Here is a 22871-nt window from a genome sequence, read left to right as displayed (position 1 = left end):
AACCTGATTCTCCCAGTTCACCTGCATGTTGAAATCCCCCATAACTACTGCGACATTACCTTTGCCTCATGCCAATGTTAACTCCCTATTCAACTTGCACCCAATATCCATGCTACTGTTTGGTGGCCTGTAGACAACACCCATTAGGGTCTTTTTGCCCTTACTGTTCCTCAGTTCTATCCATACAGCCTCTACTTCTTCTGATCCTATGTCCCCACTTGCAAAGGACTGAATCTCATTCCTCACCAACAGAGCCACCCCCGCCCACATTTCTGTCCATACGATAGCACGTATACCCTTGTACATTTATTTCCCAGGTCTGATCTCCCTGAAGCCATGTCTCCGTTATCCCAACAACATCATAGTTACCCATTCGCACCTGAGCTTCAAGCTCATCGACCTTATTTCTGACACTTCGTGCATTCAGATATAGAATTTTTAGCCCATTTCTCCTCTCTCTGTTTAAATCGCTGCCTATTGTGCTTAACCCAGCTCCCCGAACTCCCATCGGGCTATACGCTCCTTGAATTTTGGTGTCTTTCCTAAATTTACTTATTCTTTCTGCACATTTTGAATTGTGTTAGTTGAGGAGGTATCATGGTTAGCACCGAGGACTTTGAATCGTGTGATGGGAGTTCATATCTCCAGTAATCGTCGGAAATAGGTGTGTAAATTCAGTACAGAGTAGCCTAATAAGTCACGTCGCGTCCCCGTAGCATTTCCACCTGACGATTTATCTTGGCGTAACTGCAGATAATATCGTAATATAATATTCAAAAGCGTATTTCTCGCGATACTTTACTATAAGCGTGTCTGGTTGAGTAAAGCGGTCATCCCTGACTTAGTCAGATAGTTTTTTTCATATTAGCTCATATTTTTCTCTTTACCCTTAACCCTTCATTAACCCTTCTTCATGTCAAAAAGAAGGAAATGGAATGATGACTATGTGTGCTTTGGTTTCACTTGCACAACAGGAAATGATGGCTTGCAAAAACCCCAGAGCATTCTTTGTAGCGTTGTGTTTTCCAACTCAAATCTGAAGCCATCCAAGCTTCAAGAGCACTTCAAGAACAAGCATGGCGGAGCTGATGTTGAAGGACATGATGTTGGGTCATTGAAAATCATAAGAGCTCATTTTGATTCACAAGGAACTCTTCCAAAATTAGGTTTTGTTTCTGTTGAAAAACCACTACTTCTTACTTCATACCAAGTGGCATATAAAGTGGCCAAATCCAAGAAGCCCCATACAATTATGGAAGATCTCATCAAGCCATGTGCACTGGAAATGGCAACAATTATCCTGGGCAAAGAAGCAAGAAAAAAATTTGAACAGGTGCCCCTATCAAATATTGTCATTCACAACTGAATCAGTGATTTGAGTGAAGATATTTTGGACCAAGTCATCTCAGATGTCAGAGCTAGTCCTCTTAAAATCTCTATTCAGTTGGATGAGTCAACTGATGTCTCCAGTTGTCAACTCATCACATTAGTGAGGTATTTCAATGATGGTGCTGTGAAGGAAGATTTCCTGTTTTGTAAAGATCTGAAACAAACACAACTACAAAGAATGTGATGCAGTTGGTGAAAGACTTCTTTGCCAAACATGATTTAGATATCAAAGTCATTGGTTCTGTGTGCACTGACGGGGCACCTGCAATGCTTGGAAATAAATCTGGCTTTCCTGCATTGATGAAATAGGAGATTCCAGACAAGTTACCCATTGTTTTCTTCATCGGCATGCTTTGGCATCAAAAACATTGCCTCCAAATTTGAAGTAAGTCCTTGATACTTGTGTGAAGATCATCAACTGGATCGGGGGCGTGCTTTGAACCATCGCATCTTCAAATCATTTTGTGAGGGTCTAGGGAGTGAGCATTCAGTTTTGCTTTTCCACACAGAAGTCCGTTGGTTGTCACGAGGACAAGCTTTAACCCGCTTCTTTGAACTGCGGGAAGAAATCAAAGTTTTTCTGGAGGAGCGTGAACATGATCTGGTTGGGGCAATGGAATCACAGGAATTCACCCAAATGCTGGCTTACTTAGCTGACATTTTCACTCGTATGAATGACCTGACTGTTTCTCTTCAAGGAAAAGGGATAAACATATTGAAGGCTTGTGAAAAGTTAAATGCCTTCAAAGAAAAGTTACGTCCTTGGCGTTGAAGGATGGAAAGAGGCAGTCTCTCAAATTTTCCTTCACTAGAAGAGATGGTTAATGATGCTGGATCCATAACTCCTACTGTGCGTGAAGAAATTGTGGCTTATTTGGAAATGCTATCAGAATTGTTTGATGGATATTTTGTTGCTGGAGACCTGAAGATTTTGGAAGAATGGATCATGAATCCATATTCCTACAATTTGGAGAAAATGTCAGATGATGAAGAGCTGAAGGAAGATCTTATTGATTTGCGGACAAATCGAGCTCTTGAAATACAATTTGAAAGCAAGACTTTGGAGGAGTTTTGGTGTGCAGCACTGGATATGTTCCCAAGACTTGGTGGAAAAGCACTCTGTGTCCTCATTCCATTTGCAACAACATACCTGTGTGAATCTGGATTCAGTTCTCTTTTGTCAATCAAGACAAAATCTAGGAATTGCCTGAATCCACAGGCAGACCTGTGGATCGCAGTCAGCAAGAAAGTTCCACGTTTTGACAAAATCATGAATGAGAAGCAGGAGCAAAGAAGTCATTGAATTTTATGTTCACAATTGGGATTGATTTTACTGATTATAATTTTTTCTGAATAAATTAGAATCTAATTGCTCAATTTATATTTGCATTTTATGCAATGAGTTAAAAGCTTATTTTTTTTAAGTTCAATTTGTTCACCCGCAGTATTGTATGTGGTTCAATTTGTGGTTCAAAAATTAGAAATTAGACTTCTTCATCTTCAAATGTCATATTACTTTTGTAGGGGGTGTGAACATTAATCAAGTATTTCCTAGGGGTGTGGGGCATAGAAAAGGTTGGGAACCACTGCATTAAACTGACCAAGAATAATTTTAGGATGAACTCATTTTCCTCTTTCTTTTTGCAACCACTGAGGTCATGGATCTTGTGCCAGGTTAGGCAGTGCAGGATACAAGAGATGATATTTATATTGAGAAATCTTAGTAAAGTGGGGCACTGCCTCTGGAAATCATGTGGAAGAAAGGGGTGAGGCAAATTGTTTTATTGTTCTAAACAGCATGCACAAAGTGCTGGAGTATCTCAGCAGGCCAGGCAGCATCTGTGGAAAGAGTACAGTCGCCACTTCGAGCTGAGACGCTTTATCAGGACTGGAAAAAAGATGAGATGAAAGAAACTGGGGGGGAGAGGAGGAAGAAGCACAAGGTGAAAGGTGACACTGGGGAGGGCAGGGGAGAGGTGAAGTAGTGAGCTGGGAACTTGATTGGTGAAAGAGATACAGGGCTGAAGAAGAGGGAATCTGATAGGAGAGGACAGAAGGACGTGGAAGAAAGAAAAGGGGGAGGAGCACCAGAGGGAAGTGATAAGGTGTGGTGTCACTCCACTATTTTTCCTACGCTACATTGACAACTGCATTGGTGCTGCTACCTGCACCCATGCCGAGCTCGTCGACTTTATTAACTTGCCTTCAACTTCCACCCTGCCCTCAAATTTACCTGGTCCATTTCCGACACCTCCCTCTCCTTTCTCGATCTCACTTTCTCTGTCTCTGGAGACAGCGCATCCACTGATGTCCATTATAAACCCATTGATTTTCATGGCTACCTGGAATATAGCTCTTCCCATTCTGTTACTTATAAAAAATTCCATCCCCTTCTCTCAGTTCCTCCCTCTCTGCCACAACTGCTCTTAGGATGAGGTGTTTCATTCGAGAACTAAGGGGATGTTCTCCTTCTTCAAAGAAAGAGGCTTCCCTTCCTCCACCATCAATGTTGCCCTCAGCTGCATCTCTTCCAATTTGCACATGTCTGCCCTCACCCGATCCTCCTGCCACCCCACCAGGGATAGGGTTCCTCTTGTCCTCCCTACCACCCCACCAGCCTCCACTTCCAACACATTATTCTCTGTAACTTCCACCATCTCTAACAGGATCCCACCACCGAGCACATCTTTCCCTCCCCCCTCCCACCCCCTGCTTTCTGCTTTCCTGGATCACAACCTATGCGACTCCCTTGTCCATTCGACCCTCTCCACTGATCTCCCTCCCGGCACTTATCCTTGCAAGCAAACAAATGCTACACCTGCCCCTACACCTCCTCCCTCACTACCATTCAGGGCCCCAAACAGTCCTTCCAGGTGAGGCGACACTTGACCTCTGAGTCTGTTGGGGTCATCTACTGTATCCAGTGCTCCCGGTGTGGCCTCTTGTATATCATAGAACCATAGAACATTACAGCACAGAAACAGGCCCTTTGGTCCTTCTTGGCTGTGCTGAAGCATTTTTTTTTGCCTAGTCCCACTGACCTGCACCAGGACCATATCCCTCCATACCCCTCTCATCCGTGTACCTATCCAAGTTTTTTGGCCCATTTGTTCAGCTGGTCCAAATTCCTCTGCAAGCTTTGAAAACCTTCCTTACTGTCCACTGCACCTCCAGTCTTTGTATCATCAGCAAATTTGCTGATCCAATTTACCACATTATCATCCAGATCACTGATATAGATGACAAATAACAATGGACCCAGCACTGATTCCTGTGGCACATAACCTGTGTCGGTGAGACCTGACGCAGATTGGGAGACCATTTCACTGAGGACCTATGCTCTGTCCGCCAGATAAAGTGGGATCTCCCAGTGGCCACCCATTTAAATTCCACTTCCCATTCCCATTCCGACATGTCAGTCTACGGCCTCCTCTACTGTTGTGAAGAGGCAACACTCAGGTTGGAGCAACAGCACCTTATATTACGACTGGGTAGCCTCCAGCCTGATGGCATGAACATTGATTTGTCAAACTCCTGGTAATGCCCCCCTCCACACCTTCACCATTCTCCATTCCCATTTCCCTCTCTCACCCTATCACCTTACCTGCCCATCAGCTCCCTCTGGTGCTCCTCCCTCTTTTCTTTTTCCATGACCTTCTGTCCTCTCCTGTTAGATTCCCCTTCTCCAGCCCTTTATCTTTTTCACCAATCAACATTCCAGCTCTTTATTTTACCCCTTCCCCCCACCTTCATGGTTTCACCTAGCACGTTGTGGATCTTCCTGCCCTCCCCCCACTTTCTTATTCTGATTTCTCTTTGTATTTTCCAGTCCTGATGAAGGGTCTCGGCCTGAAACGTCGACTGTTCTCTTTTCCATAGATGCTTTCTGGCTTGCTGAGTACCTCCACCATTTTGTGTGTGTTGTTTGGATTTCCAGCATCCGCAGATTTTCTCTTATTTGTCACTGTTCTGAATTTGGCAAGAGATTTATAATATCTATATTTAACTACAGGCATGTGCAGGTCCTAATGTACTTTATTTAAATGATTAGGTACTCATGTTTCTGTTCAGGCTGCTGGAATTTGTCTGCTAGGACTGAGTCCTTTATTTTCTTTCACAGTGAATAATATGAATTAGAACTGAATGGTTCTATTGTATGTTTCCCTTTTTTTTGAACAATCCTTCAGGATCAATTGAAAATATTGTGAGAGAGTTTAATACTTTGCACTAAAATTCTCTCCATTTCAAAATGACTGTGCTGTTAGCAGCTATTCTATTTTGCTGATTATTTTTTAATGTGCATAGTTCTGTGGTTCACAAATGTAATGTTCATGAATATAAACCTTTGGGACTGTAATATGGTTGGCATTTGTCACTGCTCTCTGATCCATCATTAAAAACAAAGCGGCCGAGATTCTTGTTGAAGAATTGTCATCAGAAGCAGGTGATCATCTGTGTTTTGATGTGTCATCTGTCACGTGATCAGCACTGAAATGGATGATCTGTTTTGGGAATGAACTGTACGTGGGGATGCTCAGGATAAAGTAAAGATTATTGTGTTCTTTTAGTGACAAGATTGTTCAGATATTTGAAAGGTAAGGGGTTCAAGGAGCTGATTTATTTCTATGGATATTTAAATAAATGAAACTGAAGAAATCCATGCTCATTTGTGACTGTTCACTGGATATGGTAATCAGTGCTTGCTGCCTGAATGAATCTCTGCTGCTTTTCCACTGTTAAATATTCATTTATTTCTTGAAGATTGGATGTTAATTCTTCCAAAATTCAAAATTTATTTGTGTAAGTTGTATATCAGTAGTCGTAGATCAAATATATCATATTTTGATCTGGATCAGTTGTGATTAATTATTATGTGCTGTGTTTGTGAAGTATTTTGTTTATAGCTTTATTTGCTGGGCGTTAGTAGAGTGAAGAAAACAATGAAATATGAGCTGTATCATTTGCAAATAGTTAACAATAGAATTTCTGATGCGGTATTCTCCTAATTTGTTTTAGTTGATGTAAAGTCAGTAGAAGCTGACATACATAACACTGATTTCAGGAATATGCTGTAGTTTGATGTGTGTAAATACTTTTCAAATTCAGTATTTTTAATATAAAAGGAGATTAAAGGCCAAGGAGAAAACAAAAAAGTTGTTGCTGTTTAACAATGCCTTGTGAAAAATATACATTGAAAAAGCTATGCAAAGCAGGTCAGAATGAGAGTAGTTATACAAATGTATTAAGTGCTCAGTGTGTGCTCTGTTGATCAGACACAGCTGCAAGGCTCCATTGTAGACCATTGTGTATAGCCGATGCTTCTAAATTTCCATCATTCATGCATTTCTCAAAGCAGATTGACAACAGATAGTTACTTTGGTGGCAGAAAATACAGTGTGACAGAGTGTCATGAATTTTATGCCTTTCTTTCTTGTAATTTGAACCGCAGTGTTCAATTGAAAGACAGGTTTGTTGCTGGAATAGAAAGATATTCAAATTAGAACACAAGAATTTAATATGAACGTTGTCATGGGAAGTATATTTACACAATTAGTGATGGCTTCTGGGTAGATTTTGGAAAGGAAGCTATTGGTGAATAAGTACATTCATGTCTTTTTAAATGTAGCTACTTCAGAAATATCTTTCAATAACTATGCTTTGTTCTCTGTCATATTTTCAGTTAGTAGTTTATGGAGTTTTCACTTCACAGTAAAAAAATCACTTTAATCATTTTTTATTCTCCAACAAAATAATGCCTTTTGTAAAGAGTAAGGGAGAGATATATGTACTGTGCTCTCTTTATGTGCTATAGAGAATTATTATTTAACATTGATAATCTGTACTATATTTGATGTTTTATTAATGATAAAGTAAGTATGATTTTCTTGTGGTCCATAGACTATTGAAGTTCTGTTAGCAGTAAAATTTATCATTTCACTTTAGAATGAAAAGCTAATTTTTTCCCCTGTAATTTATGTAGTGGCATGATGAGCATAATTTCAGATACTGTGTGTTCTGAGATGATGTTAGTTTTAACAAATCTATTGAACCTTTAAGAGGAATTGGCTATCTGTAAGAAGTTCGTGTGTTCTCCCCATGACTACGTGGTTTCCTCCAGGTGTACCGGTTCCCTTCCACAGTCCAAAGACGTTCCGGTAAGTAGGTTGTTTGGTCATTGTAAATTGGCCTGTGATGAGGCGTGATGTGTTTGGACATTAGTTAACTAGGTGGGTCACCGCGGGCGGCACAGCTCGTTGTGCCGGAGAGGCCTGGTCCGTGCTGTATCTCAAAATAAAAAATAATAACAATGAATTGGAATGCTTTTGAAGTACTGAAGGGTAGTCTGCTGCTGATGAGTGAGCCACTTGCATTCATGTGATGTTGAAAGATACAGTTCCTTGCATCTTGGCCCTGGCCAAAGTCTTCCAAGATGATCAAAGAGGCCTAGTGTAGCCTGACTGCAAATGTCAGCTTCCGTATCTTGGATCACTTGTCCAGTTCACCAGCTGTCAAAGTTGTGAGTTAATTTTTTATTTGTGAGTGACTTTGGAAATTACAAACTTTAATTTGGACATTAGTAAGAGCTAGAGAGTCAATTAAAAGAAACAGTAAAAGCATTTACACGTAGTTAAATACATCTAAATCCATTTTAATCAACTGAATTGACAAATTGAAAGGGAATTAACTGCTGCTTACTCTTCACCCTACTTCACACACTGTACACTTCATTGCCATTTCTTCCTGTGGAAACCAATGGACTGGCAGATCTTTTACAAAGTTAACCCAGGACAGACTCGATGGCTGATTTCTTGAGTCTAATTGCAGGACGTTTGAGAAGATCTGTAGCACCTGTCTAAAATCTGTGAGGTATCCACAGTTCAATGCTGCTGTCACAAGTGGATCTGCTACTTTATAACTGGAAGGCTAAAGCTTCTTGATTTCAATGTTTCTTGATAGCTGATACATTGAAGAGCTCAGGGCAGATAATGTACCACTTAGCAGACAACAAATTCAAAATGGTGGAGGAGCTCAGCAGCTCAGACAGCATCTGTGGAGAGGAATGAACAGTCAATATTTTGGGCCAAGATGACTCCTTCATCAGGATAGGAAAGAAAGGACGAGGAAGTCAAAATAAGAAGGTGAGGGGAAGAGAAAGGAGCATGAACCCTTCCCCTTTAATTAGACCATTGTGATTTTGACTCATTGGAGGCTATCTAGTCCATACTCAATCGTTCTACTGTTTTCATTATAAGCAAGTTATATGTACACCTTTTTTTGGCAGGATGTTATTGATAGTGTACAGAATGTGTATTATCTTGCAAAGGCTGAAATCCAAAAGCACATATAATCAAAAATCATGCCAGTTCAAGCTGAAATAAATAGTAATCTTCACATGAATGATTTTTGGCACTGTGGCAGTTATGCAATGAAGATCTATTTTAAACAGTATTATCAATGAAATATTTTGAGAAAAGTATGCTCTAGGAACTACTAACTGTGATCTTAGCTGCTTAAGCATTTTGTATGATATATATATATATATATATATATATATATATATTTTCCTTGTTTTCTACTTTGGGCATTAAGGCCAATTTTAAAAAGAAGAGGGAGACCCAACAAATTATGAAGCATTTGTACTCTAATGTTTCAACAGTAATTTCTAGATTTAAAAAAATACAGCTAAAGAGAAGAATGTTTTGTTTTGTTAATGGAATATTCTATTTGCACTTTTCAGGAGATATTTCATAGATCACAATTCATTCTTTAATAATATTTTAGCTTAAAGTTCAAAACACAGTATTTCATTCAAAACTGGCATGAACTGATGATCACTCAGCCGGGAGTAAAAACGCGAAGAGAAAAATCAGAAATAATAGAACAAATTTGAATCTTGAGAAAAAATATTTTAACTGATTAAATGGAGTGAGTGCTTAAATCTGACTTGTAATAACAAAATGAAACCAAATGTGGTTCAATGGGTTGTATTAACTTACGGGTTATCTTATTTCCTGTATAATTTACCAAGCTCATCAGGAAGCATTACATTACAAGGTTGGTCCAAGTGTGAGAAGTTGTTTTGCTTTGTATTGATACTGCTAGATTACAGCTCTATTCCCAATGAAGATTAGCTTCACACTATTTTAACTGCATACTAAAATTCAGAGATTGTGATCACGACCGGTAAAGCAACCATCCTCATAAAATTTGCATAACAGTTTAAAGGAGGCATGAAGGACCAGACAAACTGTTTCTGATGCCATTTCTTGTACCAGTATTTCAATTGAATTTTACAGTTAGCTTGAGTGGGGAAATTGTTGTGACTTGCTCATTGGACTGTAGCTGATCACTGATCAAAAGGAATAAGAGGACCTAAAATGGGAAAATTACAAATGTCTCTCCGCTCTTGAAGAAGGGAGAGAGACAGAAGAAAAGAAACTATAGGCCAGTTAGTCTGACCTCAGTGGTTGGAAAGATGTTGGAGTCAATTATTAAGGATTAGGTCTCAGGGTACTTGGAGGTACATGACAAAATAGGCCATAGTCAGCATGGTTTCCTCAAGAGAAAATCTTGCCTGACAGATCAGTTGGAATTTTTTGAAGAAGTAATAAGCAGGATAGACAAAGGAGAATCATTTGATGTTGTGTACTTGAATTTTCAGAAGGCCATTGACAAGGTGCCTCACATGAGACTGCTTAAAAAGCTACAAGCCCATGGTATCATAGGAAAGATTCTGGCATGGATAAAGTAGTGGCTAATTGGCAGGAGGAAATCCTCTAGTTGGCTTCCAGTGACTAGTGGTGTTCCACAGGGGTCTGTATTGTGACCAATTCTTTTTACATTATACGTCAATGATTTGGATGATGGAATTGATGGCTCTGTTGCAAAATTTGCAGATGATACAAAGTGCTGGCAGGATAGTCAAGGACACGACCCACCCAGCCAACACACTTTTTGTCCCTCTTCCCTCCGGGAGAAGGTTCAGGAGCATGAAGACTCATACGGCCAGATTTGGGAACAGCTTCTTTCCAACTGTGATAAGACTGCTGAACAGATCCTGACCCGGATCTGGGCCGTACCATCCAAATATCCGGACCTGGCTTGCACTACCTTACTTTCCCTTTTCTATTTTCTAATTATGATTTATAATTTAAATTTTTATTATATTTACTTCGATTTGTACTTCAGGGAATCAAATATCGCTGTGATGATTGTATGCTCTAGTATCAATTGTTTGGTGACAATAAAGTAAAGTAAGGTAGGTGGAGGAGCAGGTAGTTTTGAGGAAGTAGGGAGACTACAGAAGGGCTTGGACTAGAAGAATAGGCAAAAAAATGGCAGGTAGAATACAGGGTTGACTATTTTCTAAATGGAGAGAAAATACAAACACTGACTTGGGAGTTCTTGTGCAGGATTCTCTAAAGAGTAATTTGGAAATTGAGTCTGTGTTGAGGAAGGCAAATGTAATGTTAGCATTCATTTCAAGAGGACTAGAGTAGAGAAGCAAGGATATAACTTTATAAAGCACTAGTGAGGCCTCACTTGGAGTATTGTGAACAGTTCTGGGCTTCTTTTCTTAGAAAGAATGTGCTGAAACTGGAGAAGGTTCAAAGGAGATTCACAAAAATGATTCAAGGATTGAACCTCTTGTTATGTGAAGAGTGTTTTATGGCTCTGGGCCTGTATTCAATAGAATTCAGAAGAATGAAGGGTGACCTAATTGAAACCTATTGAATGGTGACAGGCATGTTTCCTATTGTGGAAGAGTCTAAGACCAGAAGAGAGAGGTTCAGAATAGTGTCCTTTTAGAAAGGAGATGAGGAGGAATTTCTTTAGCCAGAGAGTGGTAAATCTATGGAATTTACTGCCACAGGCAGCTGTGGAGGCTAAGTCTTTTTGTATATTTAAGGCAGAGGTTAATATATCCTTGAATGGTCAGGGCATGAAGGGATACAGAGGGCAAGGCAGGAGATTGGGGCTGAGAGGAAAAACAGATCAGCTATGAGGAAATGGTAGGGCAGACTCAGTGGGCCAAATGGCCTAATTCTGCTCCTATATCTTATGGTCTAAAAGGAAAATCAAAATATTTACTTAGTGGAGCAAAATTAGTATCACGGAAAAGTCATGACTTCAGATAACTAACTTGTTTGACTGTCAATGAGATTATTTCTCCACATCCTTTGGTCAGCTTCTTGGTCAATGGTATGAAGATGAATTGTATTCTGAGGCTGAAAAGAAGGCCATTGTGTTTGTTATGCACTTGTCTTGTTATCATGGTCTCCTGAAATTCTTGGGAAGTTAAAATACTCTGAATCTTTGAATAATATTTTACCATATTGAAATACGAGGAAAAGTATTGTCAATAAAATGCAACTTAATTATTGACTTTGTTGTTTTTACAATTTGATTTTGAAACTAATGTTGAATGATTTTCCATAAACTACAGATGCTAGTTATTTTGAAAGAAAGCAGAGTTTGTGACATTTGTTGATTTTTGAATTGACATAGAAAATGTGATTACATAAACTAAAACAAAAGATGTGTGTAGATAGTATTGGGCTATCTTGGATTAGACCCAGTCCATAGCTTATGGTTGATCCCTGATCTGTCCCTGCATTATTACTTCCTGATATCCTTGAGATCTTGTAATAATGGAATACTTTTTCATTGTTTCCTTGTGTCTTGGATGATCAGAGACATTTGAAAAGGAATGAGGAAATCAAATTATTTTAAAATAATTAAGAGGATAAGATTATTTATTTGGAACATATTAAACTACCAATGATGAATAAACAATATGAAAATAATTAATTTACCAAAGAAAAGTCAATAAATAAATTTACTTACTTCATTCAACTTCACTTGCCCCGTCTTTGAAATACTCCTACAACCAATGGACTCACTTTCAAGGACTCTTGATCTCATGTTCTCAGAATTTATTGTTTTTTATTTATTTTTGAATTTGCACAGTTTGTTATCTTCTGCACTATAGTTGAACACCAAAGTTGGGCAATTTCATTAATTCTGTAATACTTACTATTCTATAGGTTATTCAGAATGAATCTCAGGGTTGTATATGGTGATATATATGTATCTTAATATTAACATCTACTTTGAACTTTGAGTCCAGTAGCGAGAGGTCAGATGAGTATGCATTATTCAAATGGATGTCAGTGCATTTTTGCTCCTTATCTTTTCAGTTATTTTGTGCTGGTAGGACTGCTGCTACATTTGTAAAATGTGCAGAGTAGGCTAATGAAGTCAAAATTCTTGCAAAGGTACAGTTGTTTGTTTAGATTTCCACTATTCAGCCGTTAGTAAAATGATGGGAACTGATTTCAGGAATAAGGAAGGAAAGGCTTAACAAATTAATAACCATATAATGGAAACTATTTAATTATTTTGAGTTGTTAAGGATTAAAATAGGCTTAGGTACTTGGATATTTTTTCTATTTATATATTGCGTGAATATTAAAATGATGAATATGATTCTAACTTCCTGTTACAGTCGTAAGTGTGATAACTAATCTCCACCTTGCTGCAGCTTTAGACTTAAATTCTGGTTGTGAATGCTGTACGAGACTCTGACAGCCAGAGCGAGAAAAGAAACATGAGGGTGATGATTCTATGGTAGAGAACAAAATGCAGAAGTATTGGATCCAGAAATAGGAATATTGAAAAATACTGAAACCCATATTTTATATATTTTATTAAGTAATAATGTTAAATAAAAATATACTAAATACGCAATGTTTGTGCAAAGCATGAACAAAATTTCACTTTGTGTTATTGAAGGCTCTGTTTAACAGTACTTGCTGTTTTAATAGATGTTTGAACTCTTCTTTGAAAAGATGATTAAAATAGCTTTCAATTAAAATTATGAATAAGGACAAATCATACCTATATATGTACACATGTCAAATAGCATTCCCAAAGCTTTTAATCTGTAAATGTTAGATATGTGTATTTTAAATAGTAAAACAGCTTTTAATCAAATAAAAAAGCATAGATTATTACTGAGATGGATGAGGCCAGTTTATTTATTTCATATTTTACATTTATTTACTTTCTAGGTCTCATTTTTGTAAAAAAGTGTCAGGATGTTGTCATTTACTGCTTTTTGACTAAGTGTTGCGTGATGCACATCAGTTGCTGGGTGTGTGTGGAACTGATATGACCAGTGAATTAAAGCATCAAGACATTTCCACTGCGGACATGCCATCAGTCAGAAATACAATCGTGTTCAGGTTTATTATCACTATCATATATGCGTGAAGTTTGTTCTTTTGTGGCAGCATTGTAAAGACATTAAATTAAGTATATATTAAAATAATAGTGCAAATCAAAAGAATGTTGAGGTAGTCTTCATTGGTTCATGGAGCATTCATAAATCTGATGCCATAAGGGAGGAAGCTGTTCTTAAATCGTTGAGTGTGGGTCTTCAATCTCCTATACCTTCTCCCCCACCCCCAGCAAGAAATGGGTATGTCTGGGTTAGTGAGGATCCTTAGTGATGGACGCTGGCTTCTGTGTCCTTGATGATGGAGAGGGTTGTGCCTGTGATGGAGCTGGCTGACACTACAGCTCTCTGTGGCCTCCCCTTGCAACCATGTGGTTGTGCAGCCTCCATACCGTACTCCAAGACAACCAGTCAGAATGGTCTCCACCAAAATGATGAAATCAGTTCCACTTGAGTGTGGGAACACATCTGAATATCATTTAGGCTATATGGCCATATGCTAATTTATGTCACACCCCCTATTGTAATAAATTTTTACATGATCACGTGTAGGATTATTTACAAAACTGCTACAAGTTCATTTGTAAAGAATTGCATGTTTGGCTGTTCTTACTTGTGAAATGAATGATGTTGCCTTGACAATTTTCGGATATATTTCCTAGTTTTAAAAAGGTACCTTAATCTTCACTTTTATATTTAATTCAGGTACTGTATATAATTTTTGTTAGATTCATTCTTTCAATACTTGTTCGTTGACAGCAGAAGTAAAATCTAAACTAATTGCGCTTGTTGACTAATAATACATTTTCACCAAATGCATTTTGATGATCAAATGCATTTGTAGTGAAGGAATAATCAAGTCCTTCGAATTAGCTATGGAATGCACAGATCTGTGAATTTAAAAAGACTCCTTTTGAAAAATTGTCTGATAAATCTATGGTTGGAAACTATCACAGTTATGTCTGGTTCTTAATATCAGGGTGTGTATCATATATTACTGTTATCTATATGTAAATCTCCATAGTAAAATTAAAAATAAAACATTGATCAAGTAGCATTGATATCTATTAACTTTATAATTCTCCCTTCTATTAACTTGAGTTTTAATTGAAGAACAAGTCTTCATCATTGGTATTTCTGCCTGACTGTGCCAGCACTATAATCTGTTTCTTTGTGTTTAAAATAGATGGGAAATTATCAAAAAAAAGTTTTTGTGCACTTTTCCTGAATGGTGTGATTCCTAACCATGTCATTGGTGTACCATACAATGTTCTGATGCTTGCAAAATTAGAAGTAGTATTAGGGTTTCTGATCACTTCCTTCTGTAGCTTTTGAAATGACTGCAGTGCCCTGACAACTATTATTGAAGTAACTCTAGTTCAGTGGCTAAGTTTACCATGACTGATTTCCTGAGGAACAGTTAAAAACAAGTGATTTTATTGGCAAGTAATTATGAAGAAAATATTTATATTCAGCAACTTCCAAGTTGAATTCTTTGTAAAATTTCCAAAGTATTTAGTAAATTTTTTTAAAGGACAGAAAGTTGAGAATAGTACTAAAACCTGAAAAGCTGCAAGATCTGAATATTGCTGTAAATTTCACATCAATTCAGATATTTGTGATACCAACTGGACGAAAGTAGAATGATATTCCCCTTCCAAAAAACATATACTTTGAAGAATTCCCTATTAGATGTTAGTCTTTATCCAAACTAAATCCATAACATGCATGTGATGTTTGGGCTAATTTCAGTGCCAGATTTCCCATAGTTCCTTGCCTCTTCCATTTTCACTGATAACCATGCTACTCTACATTAGGCAGTGTTAAGAAGTGAGCGCCAGAGATTTTTCTGCGAGGCGGATGCCACATTTGCTAAAATGATTGCAAGGCTGTCAGATTGCATCAAGATATTGTTAGTCCTTTGCAACCTGTTATTACCAAACTATCCTCCTCTTGAGGAGTTGAATCTTTGCGGCAGTAAAAGTGGATTTCACAAGGGGAGTTTCTTCCTGTGTTGTGAAGAGAAGGATTACGAAAATATGGAAGAGGCAAGGAATAAGCAAATGATGGGACAGATAATGTTAATGGTGCTTAGTCTTTGAAACTCATTCCACAAATGTTTAGACATAGACACTTCTTACCTACATTCAGCTGCTCTTTCTAGCAGAAGCTTGTACTTCCCTCTCCAAATGTAACTAAAAAGTTATAAGATCCTGCAGAAGATTTTTACAGACATCTCTAGTAATTTTTCTCTGTGAAATTAGAAAATTGTCTAATTTCATGGATTTCCAAATAGTGCAGGTACAACTTATCTAATATGCAATGGCCACTACTCAGCATTATCTAAAGAAAAGACTCCTATTCCATGAACATTAGCTTGTGTGCCATGTCAGCTCTCTTTCTTTGCATGGTGGAAGAGGTCTCGAGCACTGAAAAAGGCATTTCAGCACAACTGGCCCATCTGACCAAGGTGCCCATCTAAGCAGTAAAACAGAGACACGAGAGACTACAGATGCTGGAAATCTGGAGCAACACATAAAATTCTAGAGGAACTCAGCAGTTCAAGCAGCATCTAAGGAGGGAAATGCACAACCACTATTTCAGGTGGAGACCCTCCTTTGAGACTGTGGAAGGGTTTTGACCCAAAGCATCAACTGTCGGTTTCCTTCCATATATGCTAACTGACCTGGGGATAGGTCGTGACCTGAAGTATTGACTGTCCATTTCCTTCCATTGACTCACTAAGTTTTTCCAGCATTTTGTTCATAGTTCCCATCTTAGCAAATCCTTTATACTTGCTGAATTGATTTGGCTTTGGTGAGATAATATTATTAACACGCTTGTTTAATGGTGGCTAATTATATCTTCTATGTTCATCTCTCTGTACAGTAAAACCATACCTGCCAGACATGTTCCAGTGTGGCTGAACCTACTCAACAAAACTGACACAGCCTTAGTAGCTGAACCTCTTCCTTACCTGCCATATACAGAATTTTCAATCTGTCAGATAAATTTCCTTTGCTCCACCCGGGCTACGTAGACTAACTTACAAGGGGTGATTGATAAGTTTGTGGCCTAAGGTAGAAGGAGTCAACTTTAGAAAACCTAGCATTTTTTTTTTCAACATATTCCCCTCCTACATTTACACTCTTAGTCCAGCGAATGTGGAGCATAGGGATCTTGGACCTCCAGAAAGTGTTCACAGATGGGTGATTGATAAGTTTGTGGCCTAAGGTGGAAGGAGATGAGTTATACAGCTCTCGTTACATGCACATGCAGTTCAACTCTTTAAGTGATTATGCAGAAAGTTTGAAGTTAATAACTCATCGGGGGTGATTAATAAGTTCGTAGCCTAGGTAGAAGGAGATGAGTTATTAACTTCAAACTTTCTGCATTTTCACTCAGAGTTGAAATGCATGTGCATGTAACAAGAGCTGTAGAACTCATCTCCTTCCACCTTGGGCCACAAACTTACCAATCACCCGTGCTGTGGACACTTTCTGGAGGTCCAAGATCCATATGCTCCACGACCACTGGACTAAGTGTGTAAATGTAGGAGAGGACTATGTTGAAAAATAAATGTGCTAGGTTTTCTAAAATTGACTCCTCCTACCTTAGGCCATGAACTTATCAATCACCCCTCTTATTCCTCCCTTCTTCATGTCTACCAAATGGTCAAACTTAAAACATTGACTGTACCTCATTCCTGAGTTTTTTTTTGCAGCATTTACTTTTGTTTCTCTAATCCATAGTTTTTTCCCCAATTTTGATGAGAATTTATCTCTCCACAGTTGCTACTGAATTCTTTCATCATTTATTTGTGTTTGTATTTTACTTTTTCTTTGGTCTTTTCTTCATTTTCATTATATATTGTTAAAATATTCTTTTCTATGTCCAGACTAGAAATAGAAATTCTGCATTAAAATTGTTTTCATGTTTAAATAACAGCAGTAAGGACTAATTAACTCATTGAATGAGATAATTCTATTTTGTATATTCATCTTAAACCAGCCGGCAGTGGTAACATACTTTAAATAAAGGTATCCGTTCCCATGTCAGTTACTATAGCTTCCAGTTCCCTTTCTCTTGACTTCCAAAGCCAAATTTTTTTGCAAATTCAGCTTCAGTAGCTTTAAAAACAAGAGAGCAAGATTCTTGTGCTCCATTTGTAGGTTAAAATCATGAAGAAAAATAGCTCCTGAAGAGAAGTCAATAAAATGTAATGCTAAAGCATAGTCATAACTTTAATTTAACAAGCCAATCTGTAAATTAATATAACCTACATAAACTCAGCACAAAAACAAATGTCTTCAATTACTAATGTAATGTTTTATCAATCACTCATTCTAATTAGATCTGGGAATTCATTTTGTTAATTATAAAATATTACAATTCTCAGAAATATCATGGGAATTGAAATCTCTGCGAGAGATACTGGCTTATGTGGTCTGCCTTTCTATTGATTTGAGTAGTTCTGTAGGGGTTCAAATGGTGGCACTTTAATCTCTGAGTCAGTGTTGTGTACTATAATATTGGGGTGTTGCTCTGGTAAAAATACACACAAAGACTGACAAACAAACAACATGCAAAGGACAAACTCTGCAGATAACGTAGATAAGTACTGAGAACATGAGCAGTAGAGTCCTTGAAAGTGAGTCTATAGATTGTGGAATAATTTCAGAGTTAAGTGAAGTTATTCATGCTGTTTCATGAGCCTGATTGTTGAAGGGTAATAATTGTTCCTGAACCTGGTTGTGTGGAACCCAAGGCTATTGTACCTGTTTGCTGATGGCAGCAACAAGAAAAGAGCACGGTCTGGATGGTGAGGTCCTTGATGATGGCAGTGTGCTTTGTAGATGTGCTCAGTGGTGTGGAGGGCTTTACCCATCTGTGTCCACCATTGTTTTTGTAAGCTTTTCAGTTCCTGGGCGTTGGTGTTTCCGTACTATGAAACAGGATATTATCTCAAACTTTTATGTGCGATGCTGATTTTGCACAAACTTCTAAGAAAGTAGAGGTGCTGTTCTGCTTGCTTTGTGGTGGAACCCAGGACAGATCCTCTGATATAATAGCATCGAGAAATTTAAAATTGCTGACCCTCTCCACCTCTGATCCCCTAATGAGGACTGGCTCATGAACCTCCAGTTGCTTTCTCCTGTAGTCAATAATCAGCTCTTTAGTTTTGCTGACATTCAACAAGATTTTCAATCTCCAATGTGCTGATTAGCCACCATCTTTGCCTTTGTGAACAACAGTGGTGTTATCACCAAATATAGAATTGGAGCTCTCTGATATTCATAGCTATAAAGCAAGTAGAGCGGGGGCTAAGCACACAGCCTTGTTGATAGTGATTGTGGAAGAATTGGTGTTGCCAATCCAAACTGACTAGGTTCTGTAAATGAGAAAATCAAGGATCCAATTGCACAAGGAGGTATCAAGGCCTAAGTCTTGGATCTTAGTGATTACTTTGAGAGGATGATGGTGTTGAATGCTGAGCTATGGTCAATGAAGAGCATTATGAGGTGTGGATCTTCATTGTCCAGATGTTCCACAATTGAATAAAGAGCCAATGAAATGGCATATGCTGTTAACCTGCTGAGACTGTAGGCAAAATGAAGCAGAAGGGCTGAAAAGAGGCCCTCCCCATCCCAAAAATGGGCAGGCAAGAAATGACAGCAAAGAATGGCATGGTAATCATCTGTAAAATCAATTGTTACGTGATCATGAGTGTAATGGCTTGTCATTAACTTTTCCTGTGTATTGATAATTGGTCCACTAAACACAAGGCCATAGATGAAAGGTAAATGACAGGCAAGTGTCAGATTGGATGACCTGGTCCAATATTTTGAAGAACAGAAGTGTTGTGTCTGTGTTACATCCGCCGTTTAACCATTGAGCATTAGTAGTTTAACAATCAGCTCTGAATAAACACATTTAATTGTTGCCATGTTGCTGCTTTTATTTTTTTAAATTTTATTTCAAGATACAGTGCAGAACAGGCCCTTCTGCCCCTTCAAGCTGTGCCACCAGCTACACATCAATTTAACCCTAGCCTAATCACAGGAAATTTACAATGACCAATTAACCTAACTGGTGCATCTTTGGGCCATGAAGGAAAATCAGAGCACCTCAAGGAAACCCATACGCCAACGGGGAAGTACAAACTCCTTATAGATGATATTGAACTCCAAACCCCGTCACCCTGAGCTGTTATTGCCTCATGCCAACTGCTATGCTACTTTGATGCCCATCTTGGGATTATGCAGGTTACAACATGGTTAATATGGTTCTTACAATACAGAACAATGTTGTAATGCATTTGAAGCATTCAAATAATTGTTAATATGCAACATGTCAAATATTTTCTTTTTAAGTATTTCTGAAATTTGAACTTGAAAAGAATGTTAACTTTTCAATGATATGTACACATCAACACTGCATTAATTTCCGCAGTTAATACTCTGGTGGTGTGTTTGCCTTTTACAGATCAGTGACAGAGGATGTGGGAATGGACATCCCCTTTGATGAGGGTGCGCTAAGTCCCTTAGCTGAAGAAAGCAGACCTGGTAGGAACAGTCTGATTAATTCATTCTATAAATAATCTGCTAAATTATGTGCTGAGAATCAATGGCACAGTAAATATGACTCATCATTTTGCAGGAACCAAAGCACATCTTCAAGACCTCCAAGCCACACTCTGCCGGGCATAAAATAACAAATTACTTACATAGAATGAATCACTTATTTTCTTCCAGTTCCTTCTGACCTTGTTTCACTGCTTATGTGGTCTATATTTGGAGCTTGGAATCACTAGAATTTGAAATTTAAAGTTAGAGTTGAATGTATTATTATATGCACAAGTTTGTGTCTGCAGAGGTGCAATGAAGGACTTATTGCCGTAGTTATTATAACATTAGAAACAACAAGAAAAACATAAATTATACAAGAGTACAAAATTATACAGGAACAAATTTATGTGAGGTTATTGGGCTATTTGATATCTTAATCTTCTGAGCAATGCCAAGTAACAGTGGCATGAATCTAAATCTCTCGTTATTTATATTCATGGTCTGTAAATATGTATTTAGACTATTTCTGTTAAATTTTGTTCAGTGATACCTTCAAATTTAATTGCCTTTCAACCATACATGAATACAGCCAAACAAAACAGTGTTACTCCAGGGCCAAGATTCCAAAAGTCATACACAGCACAAGGCACATATAGTACATATAAAATAGCAAACACATACAAGATAGCAGTAAAATACAGTCACAAAAAATAGTTTGAGCCCTTAAGTGCATGAATGTTGCAGCAGTCTGCAGCTGAACACAGTTTGTCTTCTGCTGAGTGAACATGAGGTATAGCCCCAACACCAGCATGGACTCTACACCACCCACTGCCAGCACTCGGGAGGAGTGCCCAACTCTGACGCCTCCCCCTGGGCGGCTGCAAGCAGGCGACACTGCAGCTCGAGGTCTTGTCCTCACTGTAACTGAGGCCACACAGCTCCCCCACCATTTGTCCATAGACCAATGAATTGGACTTGCAGCATTCCACATTAACAGTGACAAACAGGGTCTTGTGATCATCTTAGTTGTTTTTCTTGTGATCACTCACTGTTAAGGCTGATTTATACTTGTGCGTCACATTGACGCCGTAGGTAACTCGTATCCTACGCCGTACCCTACACTGTAGGGTGATGTGCACCTCTCCAGAAAAGTTACTCACGCGTCGCGGTGACGCAGACCACAACAACTGTGATTGGTCCACTTGGTAGCATCGCATTGCCTCCTATACATTTCCGGTTGCTTCTTCCCCGCCATGTCTGTAGGCTGTGCGTACACCAATGCGAAATAGATGAACCAAATCGTCAAATCTACCTGTCGACATGCGAAAATGTTTGAAGTGCATTTCCTCGTTCATGCCTCTCACAAAGAAACTCAACACAGTGGCATAGAAACCCCACTGCCAACTAGCGTTTTGGCATACACCAACACATGCTTGCTACGGTGTAGAGCGACACAGAAGTGAAAATCAGGGTTATGGCATAGCCCATATGCACAAGTATAAATCAGCCTTTAGTCTACACACTTATGTTTCTCTGTTGCAGGCAGCTTTGAGCTACATGATATGTTAGACAACATGACCAAAAGTTGGGTGAAGGACAAAGATTTTAATGACTATAAAGAAGGAGAATAAACCAGAATAACCTAGGGATGAAATGCTGAGCTCAGATATGGGGTGTAGAATTTAGTATTATTCAAAGTGCATATATGTCACCATATACAACCCTGAGATTCATTTTCTTGTGGGCATACTCAGCAAATCTATGGAATAGTAACTATAACAGGATCGATGAAAGATCAACCAGTGTGCAGAAGCTAACAGACTATGCAAGTATAAATAAATAGTGATAAATAACAAGAATGTAAAGTAATGAGATAAAGAGTCCTTAAAGTGAAATCATTGGTTGTAGGAATGTTTCAATGATGGGGCAAGTGAGTGTAGTTATACCCTTTCAGGTCAAGTGAAGTTTATTGTCATATATATAAGTAGGTATATAATGAACATAACTATATAATGTATATAGAAACAAGGCAACATTTCTCTGAACCAGTGAGTAAAGCACAGTAGTACACATAACACACAATAACTCATGAAGGCAAGGGTAAAATCCAATGGCATTTCAAATACGATGCGGCAGGGAGTTCAGAAGACTAATGGCCTGGGGGAAGAAACTATTTCCCAGCCTGTCCATTCTTGTGTTTATGTGTATTACTCTCCTGCTTGATGGTAGAAAGTCAAAGAGGATGCTGGATGGATGGGTGGGATCCTTAATAATACTAAGAGCTCTGCGTACACAGCACACCTAATAAATGTCCCTGATGGATGGAGGATTTGGTTCAAGAGCCTGATGGTTGAAGGGTAGTGACTGTTCTTGAACATGGTGATACGAGTCCTGAGGCTCTTGTACTTTCTTCCTGATGGCAGCAGCGAGAAGAGAGCATGACCTGGGTGGTGGTGGGGATGTCTGATGATGGATGCTGCTTTCCTATGATAGTATTTTAAGTAGATATGCTCAATGGTTGGGAGGGCTTTACCCGTGATGTACTGTGCCAAATCCACTAATTCCTGTAGGCTTTTCCATTCAAAGACATTGGTGTTTACCAAAACAGGCCATGATGCAGCAGTCAATATACTCTCCACTACAAATCTATAGAAGTTTGGCAGAATTTTAGA

The 22871-nt window shown here is 38.5% G+C and overlaps 1 protein-coding gene across 7 annotated transcripts in view; it reads left to right on the top strand.

Moving 5' to 3' along the window:
- Positions 1 to 22871, top strand: part of LOC140740719 (protein prune homolog 2-like) — a 323553-nt gene that overhangs the window by 235955 nt on the left and 64727 nt on the right. For 6 of the 7 annotated variants that reach the window (XM_073070219.1, XM_073070202.1, XM_073070196.1 and 3 more), the window contains exon 9: positions 20117 to 20196. In XM_073070219.1, the coding sequence (XP_072926320.1) occupies positions 20117 to 20196 (80 nt within the window). Of the gene's footprint in view, positions 1 to 5868; positions 5985 to 20116; positions 20197 to 22871 lie in introns of those variants that run through there. The other variant, XM_073070226.1, reaches the window with a different exon arrangement.

This window comes from Hemitrygon akajei, chromosome 2 (assembly GCF_048418815.1).
Source record: "Hemitrygon akajei chromosome 2, sHemAka1.3, whole genome shotgun sequence".
NCBI lineage: Eukaryota > Metazoa > Chordata > Chondrichthyes > Myliobatiformes > Dasyatidae > Hemitrygon > Hemitrygon akajei.
The sequence above is the reverse complement of the archived record's forward strand: the minus strand, read 5'-3'. Positions and strand labels throughout refer to the sequence as shown.